The 13,534-nt window shown below is 39.8% G+C and overlaps 1 protein-coding gene across 2 annotated transcripts in view; it reads left to right on the top strand.

Annotated features, from left to right (window-relative positions):
• Positions 1 to 2,076: 2,076 nt before the first annotated feature.
• Positions 2,077 to 13,534, top strand: part of LOC133481827 (glutamate receptor ionotropic, kainate 1) — a 29,547-nt gene continuing 18,089 nt past the window's right edge. For both annotated transcript variants that reach the window (XM_061780987.1, XM_061780986.1), the window contains exon 1: positions 2,077 to 2,492. In XM_061780987.1, the coding sequence (XP_061636971.1) occupies positions 2,408 to 2,492 (85 nt within the window). In that variant the 5' untranslated portion in view covers positions 2,077 to 2,407. The remainder of the gene's footprint in view (positions 2,493 to 13,534) is intronic.

The raw sequence follows: 13,534 nt of genomic DNA, 5'->3' as shown, positions 1-13,534 counted from the left end.
TACTGTATATGTGAGGTAGAATACAACATTATCTCTACATTTCATATTCGTTCTATTTTCAAGTAAGGCTAGGGATTTCTGAGTGAGACAAAGAACGAAAGAATTCCTCAAACAAAACAAACTGTTCGAATAAATACTTGATCCGAGGAACCTCACGACGTGACGTCACAGATTGGGCTCAGATGTCATTGCTGATGTCCTAAATAAAGCACTTTTCAAGATGGCCCCTTTTTTGACAAATCAATATTTTCAACTCGTTGCAGCATGATATATTTTAATGCCATTTTGTGTTAAGGTAAAAAAAAAAAAAAAAAAAGGAAAAGAAAAAAAGTTGTTTTCGTTGAAGTGTGAAACTGTGCAAAATCATTTGTTTCAGAAGTTTCATCTGGGCTTCTCAAACCTTTTGGGACCCTTTGAAAGGTTAGAAACCTTTCTGAGGAGCCCTCATAATCCCAACGGCAACATTTCAACCAAAATATTATCTGTTATTCCCCTGTTGGAAACTTTTGAGCCGAGGTATGGGCTTCCAAGTAGCAACTATTTTGCAGAGGTGGCCTTGCCTCATCAGATTTCAGATTTATGAATGTCCCAATCACATCAACGTTTTTCATTGGCCCAAAGGAGGTAGGGGGGGGAGTACTTGGTTTGTTTTATCGGCGTCCGTAAGTAGGTATGCACTGATTTAAAAAAAAAAAGAAAAAACGACGTGACATAATAATTTATGGCAAATCCGTTTGCAGGCCCCCCGAGTTCCAGTTCACGGACCCCAGTTTGCGAACCACTGCTTTAATCTTCAAGGCAGCAAGCAGCAGTTGTGAAGATTAGATTCGCGGCGCCCCTCCCGCATTGGGGCGAGCGCGGCCAAGATTTAATCATCATTCCTCGGTGTACAGAAGCAAAGACGTTGTCGAGGTCGAGAGCGCTGGCAGATTTGAAGTTAATCTTCACGACGTATCCATGTTTGCGGATCAGCGAGCTCGCCCGTGCCCTCAATTGGGCGCCGGCACGGGAGGCAAAGGCTCGGCCCGGCCAACTGCGTCAAACTAGCGGCACGCAGCAGGAGCCACGCCGGACGCGACTAACGCTTACTTTCGCAATAAACGCTTCTTTGTCCGAAAGAAGCGTTTATTTATACTACTGTATATTCACGTAGACAAGATGTCCTATACAGTGTGAATATTCAGTACATCACGTTGTGATAAGATTTTCTTCAGAGGTATCAAAAGTACTCAAACGCAGCACTTAAGTAAAAGTACAGGTATCTGTGTTTAAAAAAAAAAAAAAAAAAGAAAAAATGGCTCTGGTAAAACTAGTACTATTTCCACTCCTGTACCTAAATAAAAACATGTTTTTAAAGTACAGACTCTGAAATGTGCTTATGTACAAAAGTAAACATTTAAAATATATTGTTATTGTCAATTCTATAAAATACATGTTTTGATCATTTTTGGGAGAAAAAAAAAAATCTCACTGCACAGAGCACACACAAAATAAAAAATTTCGTTGCACATGCTATTAAAACAACATGTTCCCGTAGCTTTGCTAGCCTTGAAAAAAATGCTAATGTAGCTCATGACAACAAGTGCAAAAATATACCTTACTAGCATGTGTGTTTTTCAGATTAGACGAAAATTATTTTCAACGTCAGAAGCTGTTGGCTGTTAGCCTGGCACAAGACATTTGCCACAAATCATTCCTGCAGCTAATAACATCAAACATTTCTCTTCAACTTACTGCTTCCCCTGTTTTGGCCACATTTTAATTCCCCAAATTTACAAATGAATTCATGAATCAAGATCTTGTTGTTGTTGTTGTCGGGTCGTCATTCGCAGAGGTTGAGCAAAGTAAGAAGCATATTTTGACAAAGCAATATTTGGAGTAGAACGTATAGAAATCTGTTTTAAAGACGAGGGCGTAAAAGTGAAAAGTCGTCAGAAAACGAAATACTCAAGTCAAGTCCAGATACTTGACAAATCCACTTCCCGCCACTTCGTTGAGCTTGTTCGCAAAGGTTACATTTTATTTTGAAATTCATAAACGGAAACAGTATTGTCCTGTCCTTGTTGCCTTGACAGCCAAAAGCATCTCGACGGTCCTCCTCCTCAGTTTCACTCTTCAATTCAACCGTGCGCCGGGAAAAAAAAAAAGAAAAGAGAAAAGATGCTATGTGCACAGTGAAGATGGAAAACAAAAGCTGAGGATTTTAGAGTACAATTTGGAGGGGGGGGGGGGGTTTCCACTCCCTTCTCTTCCCTTCTTTCTTGCTCCTCACAATGAGAGAGACGACAGTGCGGGTCAGGGGCCAGTTGATTCTCACGCTCAAGGATACAAGGACTGACAAGGTCTCAGCATGAGTTACTAGGAAAAAAGTCCCATCCATGCTCGACTGGAGCCCCCAGGGAGGACCATGGCGAAGAGGAGAGGGCTGCTGTTGTCTCTGCTCTACTTGATCGCGGACTTGTGGCTCAGTTGGCAGCAGGTCCTGAGGATTGGTGAGTGACTGCAGTGTCACTTTTGGCTATCTTGAAAATGTCTTCAAACACTAAAAACCTCGGAGACGCAACACATTGCACCACCTATATCATTTTTAACACATTCACTGCCATTGACGGCTTTAGAAGTCAAATATCCATGTTAACAGGGAAGTGGCAGTGCATGAGTTAACTGTCGTGTTCTTGCCTGAAATAGATGCTTTTTTTTTTTTTTTTACTTTGATAGTTTGTGTATTCGTGTTTGTGTTTTAGCAGTGCAAAAATACACACCTGAAGACAAAATATACTAATATACATTGAAATATAATTGAATATGTTATTTCATTAATTTTGGGCAAACAAGAGGGGCATTAATTAATTTAAGATCATTTATTAAAATGTGCATTTGAAATAATATAATTTAATGTTAATTTTAAAATATTTAATTGAATGTGCATTTAAAATAACATAACTATTTTCTACATTATTAATCAATTAATTTAATTACATGTTTTAAATAATTAATTTTTAAATAAAAAATTATCTAAACTATTTTTATATGTATTTAACCAAAAAACAAATTGAATGAAATTAAATTAAAACACTTATTTCTTATTAATTTTTGACCATTTACTTGAATGAAATATTTGAAATAATGTAATTTTACATTGAAAGTAATGTAATTGAAATGTAGTGTTCACATAAATGAATGAAAAAAATTACTTAATGACAAAAATATTTTAATTAAAAATGTTACAGAAATTCATCCATCCATCCATTTTCTGGACCACTTTATCCTCACAAGGGTCGCGGGAGTGCTGGAGCCTATCCCAGCTAACTTCGGGCGAGAGGCGGGGTACAATCTGAATCGGTCGCCAGCCAACCGCAGGGCACATAGAAACAAACAACCATTGGCACTCACATTCACACCTACGGGCAATTTAGAGGCTTCAGTCAACCTACCATGCATGTTTTCGGGTTGTGGGAGGAAACCGGAGTGCCCGGAGAAAAGCCACGCAGGCACGGGGAGAACATGCAAACTCCACACAGGCGGGATCGGGATTTGAACCCCGGTCCTCAGAACTGTGAGGCAAACGTGCTAAGCAGTCGCCCACCGTGCCGCCACATACATTCAATCAATTTAAAATAACAGTTTGGTAGTTTGACCCAACTGCGCTGCGTCAAAACATTTCCAATTTCTTGACTTTGTCACGCCTTCAAATGAGGTGAGCGAAATATTAGAAACACCTCTCACTGTTCATTTTATTGAATTCGGAATTTATCAAAAAGGTTTTTTGAATCTTATTCAATTGTGCATGTTGTGGTCTCTTAAAAATGCATTAAAATGAGTAAATGAGTAAATATTTGTATTTAAAAAAAAAAAAAAATGTAATGTATTTTAATTGATTTCCAAAATGTCATGTTCACAAGTTTCCCGACTGGATTATTTGTGTCTCGTGAATTTTTCCAATAATAATCACAAACATCACACTCATCACCACGGTGAGGATGGTTGCAACAAGATTGAAATCCTGCTAATCCACTGTGGCGCTGCGCTGCCCCCGAAAGTTGACAAGAAAGGCCATGTAATTGGCCTTCTTATTGGTTGCTGATGCAACCAGTGATAAAAGTCCTTCATTAAGACATTGTCTGCTCGCAAGTTGCATTCGGAAAAAAAACCAAACATCTCTACGCTTGAATCTAAATTGGGATGAAATTGAACACTGGTTCAATTGTTACAATGATGGTATGACTGTCATGTGGTGACGAGTACCACTCGGTGCAACAGTGACCTAATTAATCCATTGCTTGCAGAATCTTTTCTTAATAGGAAAGTGCCAGATCAATAGTTTGTCTTCTTTTTAGGAATACTGTCCTGCCCAAAACATATTGCATGACAAACGCTAGCCAGAAGCTGAGCTGCGTTATACTGTATTATTATTATTATTATTATTATTTTTACAGTGTAGCATGTTATCGCTCTGTACTGTGATGAAAGTGCCATGACGAAAAATACGAATACACATATGTGCTTACATAACCGTACGATAGCAACCTGAACTGAACCGTACTGCTAGCTACCAAATTAACGGTTTGGCGGCCGAATAATAACCCTCTCCGTAACTTCCACGAACAACCCAAGGCCAAACTTGTCTCCTCCCCATCTCGATCGACATGCATCGCTTTGACATGCTTCCATGACAACAATTACCACTTTCCTGTCAGCCAGAGCTTTGGTGCCATCTGGTGGCATTTTCAAGGGTTATAGAAAGAGCGCAAACCGTGAAGAGCTGAGGATCGGTTCCGCAGACAAAAACGCAAGTAGGTGAATTCGTGACTAGTGTACTGCGGATATGAATTCATTGTTATCTTTGCACTTATTCGATCAGAAGCTAACCAACGCAGATGACAACGTAACCTCCTTGTCGGAGGCAATCCCTTCAACGGCCAGCAGGGCGTCGAACCCGCCGCTCCGATCCCATTGTGTATCTTGACGGGTCGTCGCCACCTCCCCGTTCTCTCCCGTCGCAATCTGCGCTCCGTGTCGTTAATCTGTCTCGATCATCGACGGCTCTGCGGGAGGCCTCATTTTTGTCATTCTCATCCCGCGCTAATCTGGCCCATATGGTGCCACGCTCGCTCCCATTAACATCCGTCTGTTTTGGCGAGTGTCCACGTCCGATCGGGGCGGGCTTTCACGCTTCTCGCCGGGTTCGGTAATAATGGTAAATCCTTAAACAACCAACACTAATCTTCTGTATGGAGAAAGTCCGAGCGTGAGCGATTGAATCTGCGATATCGTCACACCGTTCGATAAGGTATCCAGCGACCAGAACGTAATCCTAATTAGCACTCTGCCAGGCCGAATGCGCGTTTCCCCCCTCCCCCCCCGGATTCGGGGGGCGGGAGGTGGGCTGGGGGGGTCAGCGGAGCGACAAAGAGAGCTCAGTGCCGCACATCAAACGAGGATCGTAGGCCGCTTTGGACCGCTTCGTTCATTCTCAGGCTGGCGCCGGCCCAAGTTGGATGGGTCCCGCTCGCTCGCTCGCTTGTCAGGATGGGAGAAAGTAAAACACTACGCGATTGTCCCGTTGTACCCTCAAAGACCCCCCTTCATGATGAGAGCGCTGCTAGTCAACCAAACAGTTCATTAGGCCACGTTTCCACTAAGCTAAGTCGCCGGTTTACGACGGTCCTGACATATGTTTTGAGGTTGTGAACAAGAAGTGTCAGAATGTGTGGTCACGCTTAGCTACAGCATTACTTACAAAATATAGATATATATCTGACTCTGGTCTCACAATATTTATTTTTCTTAATTTGTATTTCTAGACAATAGACCATTTTTTTTCCCCTCCCAAAAATGGAGACTTCGTTCGTATCTGATTACGGATTTTTCGAAAGAAAAATACTTTTTTTTTTTTTCTCTCTCTCTCTCTCTCTCTCCAAAGTATCCAACAACAGTACAGGGGGTCCCAACTTACTGTACATGGATTTGAGGTTATGAACTGTGAACTTGTTTGCGCAGTAGTGTAAGAATAATACGTAATACTGCGGCACAAGAATGCAGTTTACTGTTTTTCATGATTGTTTTTGTTTTTTGTTTTATTATTTCCTAGAAGTGTTTTTCTTACAAATATTGACTGTAATTATGACTACTACAGCATTAGCGTTAGTGGAATCGAACATTTAACATTGTGACATGTTTCTTGAAAAACTGACTTTCTTTTTATAATACTATATATATATTTTTTTTCGTAAATACATCAGCTTTGTATAAAAAAAAATACTTGTATCACATAATATTTTTTTTCTTCAAAAAAAAAGAAAAATAATATATATATATATATATATATATATATATTTATTTTATTTATTTATTTTTTTTCCCCTTGAAAATGTACTGCCGATACTTTTTCTAGTCAATATCCAACTTATTTTTATTTTTAAAAAAAATAAAAAAATCTCTTAAGACGATGACTTGGATCCACAAATTATATCTGGAGCATATCCCACTCCAGGACCTCTTGTACACGGACGGGATCCCGACATACGTGGTTCGGAGGTTACGAATGGCGCACAGTAAACTAAGAATACGTGAAGACGCGTCTTACGTATTCAAGGAGCGAGATTGTTGGATTGTGATAACTGCGTAAGGTACATAAACAGCATGACGTCATCGTAGCATGACACCGTGTAACCTGCCATCAAATTTGACAAAGAAAAACAAAACTTATTGTTGACATTAACAGGGACCGGGTCCTACCGTGAAGAGTGAAAAACTGTGATGTAAATAAAAAAACTGCTTAGTTTAAAATGTAAAACGATGATCCGAAAAAAGTTTATTATTTCACATTTATCTTACAACAGTTCCCTGAAAAATAAATGGCTTTATTTAAATGACTTAATTTTGAAAAAAAATAAAAATGTACTGTACAATTGGCAAAGACTTTCAGTGACTTCCGCTAACAGCCCAGGCTAAACTCAACTCCTCCCTGACGTACAGAGCTTGTCTTACATTTGAGATTGATCAGTTGAATGTACTTCCTTGACACCAATTCCTATTTAGGCAGGGGCTTGTGTCATCTTAGTGCGTTTCAGAAAGAACAGAAAGGTTTTTCGGCGCATAGTTGGGGATAGGTTCCGCAGGATAATCAACGCAAAAGGGGACTAGTGAACCACGATTATATCAGGGATTACTGTTTTCAAAAACAAGAACCCCCCCAAAATGAATCTTCCCGACTCTTCAGTAAAGTTTTTTTTTTTTTTTGCTTTGCTTTTTGCTGACCAGTTGAACACAACCGTAGCACATACGATACCACACCATAACATGCGCTTTGCAAAAAGACAGCCCAGCCAACGTTTAGCATGGTTAGCTAGCAAATTTAGAAAAAGGAACCCTTCGCCCCCCCCCCCCCCCCCAAATTTTTTTTTAAATGCACAAGAATCTTACTTGAGCGTCAACTCGAGCTTCTCGATGTTCCGTCTTCATCTGAGCTGTGAAGGAAGCAACAGAAGCGCGGCGCTCGAGGCTGATCGCAGTTTCCCCGCAGCGCTCTTCTTTTCATGACCTCCCAGCATGCATTGCCCCACAACACTGTCTGACCTATTAACACAGTAAGAGAGACGCTCGCTGTTATTGACACGATCCACAGTCGCAGGCCTCAACACGCCCCAAGACTCGCCAGTTTTGTGCCAGCGCGTGTATCCGGCTGAAAATGTCCGTACTGTTTGTAGTCTGGAGTCTACTGCGCGACTCCCTAAAACTTGTGAAAAACGGTCGGGTTTAAACACGGTACAGCACTTTTTCTTGGACTTCTGTTCAGCTTTCTGCGACAGCACGTTGAACCATGCCGCTTGGCTAAAAAGCTCAAGGTCAAACATTTCCCCCATGTCAATCAAAATCATGTGAACGCAACGCAATAATAGAGAAGTTGACTCCACGATAAGAATACTGTAAGACAATGAAAACATTCGTCATGTCTTTGACGCCGTGCTCTGCCCACATTATTCGGCGTAGGCCTACCTACCTATCTATCTATCTATCTATCTATCTATCTATCTATCTATCCGTCCGTCCGTCCATCCGTCCGTCCGCCCGTCCGTCCGCCCGTCCGTCCGTCCGTCCATCCAGTAGGAGTCCTGAAATTGGCCCCCAAAAGGCCGCTTCCCACCCAAAATGGCCAACTTCCTGTTCGGTTTTCGAGCAGGGGTTCCTTGAGACTTTTTCATGCGTCCAATTATGATAGACACGCCCACCGAATTTCACGTGGATCGGTCAAACCGGTGTCGGGGGATGATTTGTCCGAACTTTCCAGGGGGCGCTCGTGAGTGAGTTTGGACGGAGCTTGCGTTGGGTGGGCCTCTAAAATCATTTCCAGCAGCACGCACGCGCTGGTTTGCATTTCGGGGCAGTTGAGAGGATGCGTTGACCTATTTGTCGCAAACGGAATATGCGAGACGCCTTACAGAAAATAGACACGCAGATCAATTCAGCTTTATCTGCCTGCACTCTTTCCGAACGCTTTAAAAGTGGAGCAAGACAGATCAAGCCGCTGATATAATTATCATATGAAGTTGTGGTATCGAGATGTTATAATGAGCTCCTCGGGCCCCGCCCCCACAACAAGCAAGCGTGTTGTGTCTTGTTTCGTAACCCGGTTACTGCGTAGGAAAACATTTCAGGCCAACCGAGGTGTTTGGGCGCTTAATGAACCTCAACGCTTACTTCCATTTTCTTGTTTGATTCATGAAAAGACGCGCGAGGAGATCAATTTCAGGCACGTGAAGGCCGAGCTGGCCCACGCCTCCTTTGGGGCCCTCAGGAAAATTGGATTTTGGAGACGTTATTGCAGCATTGTTGCACTACAGGAGCGAGCTGGGGTTTATTTTTTGGTTTTTTATTTTTTTCAATCCAGTTCAGCACATTTGTTAAGTGCAATTCAGTTAGATTCATCTTTTAAGTACAACGCATTTGTGTATTTATTTCCATTTCCTATCGAACGTTTACGTGCACTACATTTGAATTGAATTGTTTAAGCACATCTTTTCATTTAGAACCTCTGCCATGTTTTTGATGAACACTTAGATGCTACTGTATTTTGATGTAGGTCTGACGGTAGCACTTGGAGAGAGAAGTACCTTTTAAGGTGGTACTTGTATGGCAGTAGTTCTTTTTTTTTTTTTTTTTACAGCAGTTGCACTTTTCCTCAGATGAAGTCGTTTTACCGAAGATAACGGTTTTGGACTTGGATCATTTGGCTTGCGCTCGCATTTTTGTGCCTACGTAGTGCTTGACGATGACAGTGGCGCGATTGCATCTCAGATAAGACATCTTCGAGCTCATTTCCTGTTACACTGTATTTAACAAAAAAAAATACGTCCAGGCACAAAGAGCTGCAGGCTCGCTCTGTTAGATTTGTCTGGCTGAGTTTGATTTGATGCCGCTGATTGTTGGGACCAGCGAGCCGCGTTTTATGCGGAATGCGCCGTTCGCTCGCTCTCTGCAAATCGGCTAAAATGATTGCGCTCAAAAGTGTGGCAACAACATTGCTTCTGTGCCGTACCGCTATTGGATGTTGCTAAGTGGCTGCTACAAGGTGTCTAATTGGCCGCAGCAAGGCCAATTAGACAACCGGAGGAAGAACTGGCAATTCTTGAAGTTGAGTTTTTAGAAATTGCACACTGATGTGCGATAAGAGCACATTAGAAGTCTTAATGCAAAATACTCATTCATAGTTAAAGAGTAAAAATAAACAACAATATCACATAAGATTCAAATAAATTATGAGGCATGAGAATTTAATAATTAATGGCATTTTATTGATGGCTATTATTACCACAGTAACCTTTTGTCCATTATTAAAGAGCCTTATGCGTGTTATTTATGGTATCCCGATTAATTTATGTCGAATACAATATGAGAGTGTAGTCTAAAACAGCTTTTAACCTATATCATATTCATACAAAAATAGGTTACTCGCGTACAATCTACTCTGTTAGAGAAATGTATCCAAATAATAACTTTTCCAACCCAGAACACATTTCCAATTGTTCCTTCAGTGAAAATCCTCAAACAACAAAGGTCCAAAAGTAATCAAAAACCTTTAAATAAAGACAACTAACTAACTAACTAACAAGATAGGGAAGTGGGATGGATCTACAAATATTCTGACTTAAAAAGAAATACTCATACAATAGTCAGACTTTTTTTTATTGGAAATGACGTATGACGTATTGGCCCTTCAAAAGTCTGAATATACTTTATTTCTTGAAAATAAACAGCTTTGTATATATATGAAAAATACTTTAGTCGTGTTTTTTCTTTCTTCAAAAATACAACTTTTTTTTTCGAAACAATATCCAACTTTTTTCCTTGGAAAAAAAAAATGAGACTTCATTCTTGCAAGAATAAGTAAATAAAACAGTTAAAAACAGACAGCTAAATAAATGACAAATACAAAAGTACTGAATTTAATGTATTTCATGTCATTTTATTTATTTGTATACAGTTGTACATAATTGCATTTAACTGCACTTAATTTAATTTCACTTTTAGTTACTGGTTCAATAATTTTATTGAATATTATTTGCGGTCATCGTGCGACAACTGAATGTAACGTCTCTCAGTACGTGAAAGTGCAGTTGTACGCCACTGAAACCTACAACCACAATCATAATAAAATCTGTCGGTGTATAACGAACTTTACATTTCATGTTCCCTTTTCCACAATACAAAGAAAGAAAGAAAAATCCCAATGGAATCGGCTTCCCCTGATGCGTTGGCTTCTTGTGTTGGCAGCACTTGGGAGATTATTCATGTGCTGAGTGCGCATCATTTTGTTTGTGTGTGTGTGTGTGTGATTAGAGGTCGGCGACCAAGATGTAAATCAGAAAATCTACATAGCGGGCGGAGCTATTTTGGACCCGTGCACAAAGTGGACCATCTGTTTGGTAGTGATGGAAGATGATGGGAGAATGGGGGTTCGGAAGGGGTGGGGGGTGGGGGGGTAGCTAAAATGCTTGATTGATGCATTAATTTCTTGTGTGCAGAATTAGGAAGTATTTTTTACCGGGACCTGGTAGCAGCTGCTTGCTGAGGCTCGCTCGCCGTCATTTAGAATGGAAGCATGTTCTCTCTCTCTTCTTTTTTTTTTTTTTTCTTTAAAGCGAGCGAAAGCACAGACAAGGCGCTCTCAGTTTGGGCTCCAAGGTAGGAAAGAAAAAAAAAGGTCCCGATGGAGGCACTTAAAAAAAAAAACAAAAAAAAAAAAGAGAGAAAAACATGTCTTTTTAAAATCATATTTTTCATACACGGCTCCGGAGGTCTTTGTGGCCCTTTTGGATTTTCGAAATGAGTCAAGGCTTACAGTTCAGGTTTTTTTTTTTTTTTTTTTTGGTCCATTTTTGGAAGTAGACTGGAGCTTTCAAGGTCCACCGAGCAATTTGGAAATAATTGAAACAGGAATAAATTGTTCCACAGTCCAACTGTCACAAGCCTTTATCCCAAAAAAACTTTATTAACTGTCAACTGTCATAAAAAAAAACATACAAACAAACAAAAAATACAAAAAACAAAAGCAGTCAGCTTCTAACTGCTGTGTAATAGTAAAGGTAAAAAAAAACTTATGTATTTCAAATCATAGCTTCAGAATGAATGAATTATTTTAAATAATTGGCAAATTTATTCAAATTTAAAATATAAACAAACTTCCTGAGGGATTATTATTAAAATAACTATATAAAGAATATTTGTAAAATAAACTATTTTTATTTAATCAAAACACAATAAATTATAAATAATGGGCATAAACTATTATTGCATTAAAATAATCATACACAATATATGTCCACATTTAACCTTTTTTTTATTTTTTTTTAATTTTTTTTTACCTCATTTACAAATGATCTGGCCCGTCTGCTGGTTTTAAAACTAGCTTCTGTGGTGCCATCAGAAAAAAGGAACACAGAAAAAGAAAATTAAAGAAAAAGCAAATCCACGGTGACCTTGAGCCCGCTTGCACTCGTCAGTGTCACACAAACGGAATGTATTATTCCAAATCAGCCTATCAAAAAGAATGTACAGCTTGTTTTACATTTGTAAAAGGTTCAGGATCCTCAACTGGACATTTTTTGTGGCTTTTAAAAATACTTTTCATTTGGCTTTAAACTTTCCCACAGTTGAATTGATGGATTTAGGATAATCAAGAAAATAAAGCCCTTTGTGTTTCCGAGGAAGCAATTGCATGTTTACGATCACGAGGCGGCTCGACATTTATTATACCAGCATTTCTCGTGTATAATGCGCACCCATTTATAATACGCACCCCCAAAGTTGACCTCAAAATTCTGGAAAAGCCTTCTACCTATGTATAATGCATTTTTACAATGCATGATTTTGCTTCTACCCATATGATCAAAACATGAAGTTTTAGCTGTATTTTGGTCATCTTTTCAAATAATTATGTGGAAGTTGAGGACTTTATTTTAACACGTAACACTTTTTTAAAAATGTACTTCATTTTGACATTCGCAGCCCTACTTTATTTAGTAAATCAGTAAACACACAGTTGTGCTCATATGTTTGATTACCCAGGCAGAATTTGTCAAATGTGTACAATTCTTTAAAGAAAACCTGAAGGGCCAGGTTTTAATTTTAGACCATTTAATTTTATTTTAACAGGCTTCAAATTAAACTGTCAACCGTTGTTTTTCATCATCCCCTCTATAATGTGCACGGTTGACTTTTGACAATTTTTTGGGGGTAAAAACAATGTGCATTATACATGAGAAAGTATGGTAAGTGTGACAGCAGCTGCTGTGTTAGTCAGAAGACCTTATGAACTACATTTTGTGTGTCTTTTTACAACCATTCCTCTTTCTTGTATGCAAAGAACAACTCGGTGTCTCCGACTTTTTATTTTCCAGTAATAAAGAACATATTGCCACAATAAACAGTAAAGGCAGACTGAAGTAGATGCCCTTCATACATCTGCTCTGTGCAATCTCTCTGCTTTCTTGCAAGGGGGAAACTAAGAAGACAACGCAACATGTGCCGTTTGTTGATGTTACGGTGCGTTGCAGGAGGGTCCAACCGCGCTCCAAAGTGAAGATTTAGATCTTAAGGCCAAGACATTTGCCGAGCATGGCATCGGTTGTGCTAAAAAAAGAATAATAATAAACTGACAAATATAAAACGCCGGGCTCACTAGAGACAAGGAAGGCTTGAATGAGATGTATCAGCTAGCTTGTCCGAACGGTAACGCACTTTTCCCCAAATCTGCGGCGGAATGCAGGCCGCGTAAATAGGCCGAGGTTGGCCGAGGTGAAGCTTTTCTCTGAATGGGATTAAATCCACTTTCATACTCCGCTGGCGTGACCCAAGGACATCTGGGCTGCATTATGTCATAATCACGATGAATCGATGCTAATATGGAATAGAATGATTCGCCCCCCCCACGTATTACTGTAAAACATTGGGGAGGGGGGGGGGGGGGCAAATCACAGAGTGCATTCCTTGCAAAAATATGAGGCATTGTATATGGAAGATACACAATAACCGT

The sequence above is a fragment of the Phyllopteryx taeniolatus genome, chromosome 8 (genome assembly GCF_024500385.1).
Source record: "Phyllopteryx taeniolatus isolate TA_2022b chromosome 8, UOR_Ptae_1.2, whole genome shotgun sequence".
NCBI classification, from domain to species: domain Eukaryota; kingdom Metazoa; phylum Chordata; class Actinopteri; order Syngnathiformes; family Syngnathidae; genus Phyllopteryx; species Phyllopteryx taeniolatus.
The sequence above is the reverse complement of the archived record's forward strand: the minus strand, read 5'-3'. Positions and strand labels throughout refer to the sequence as shown.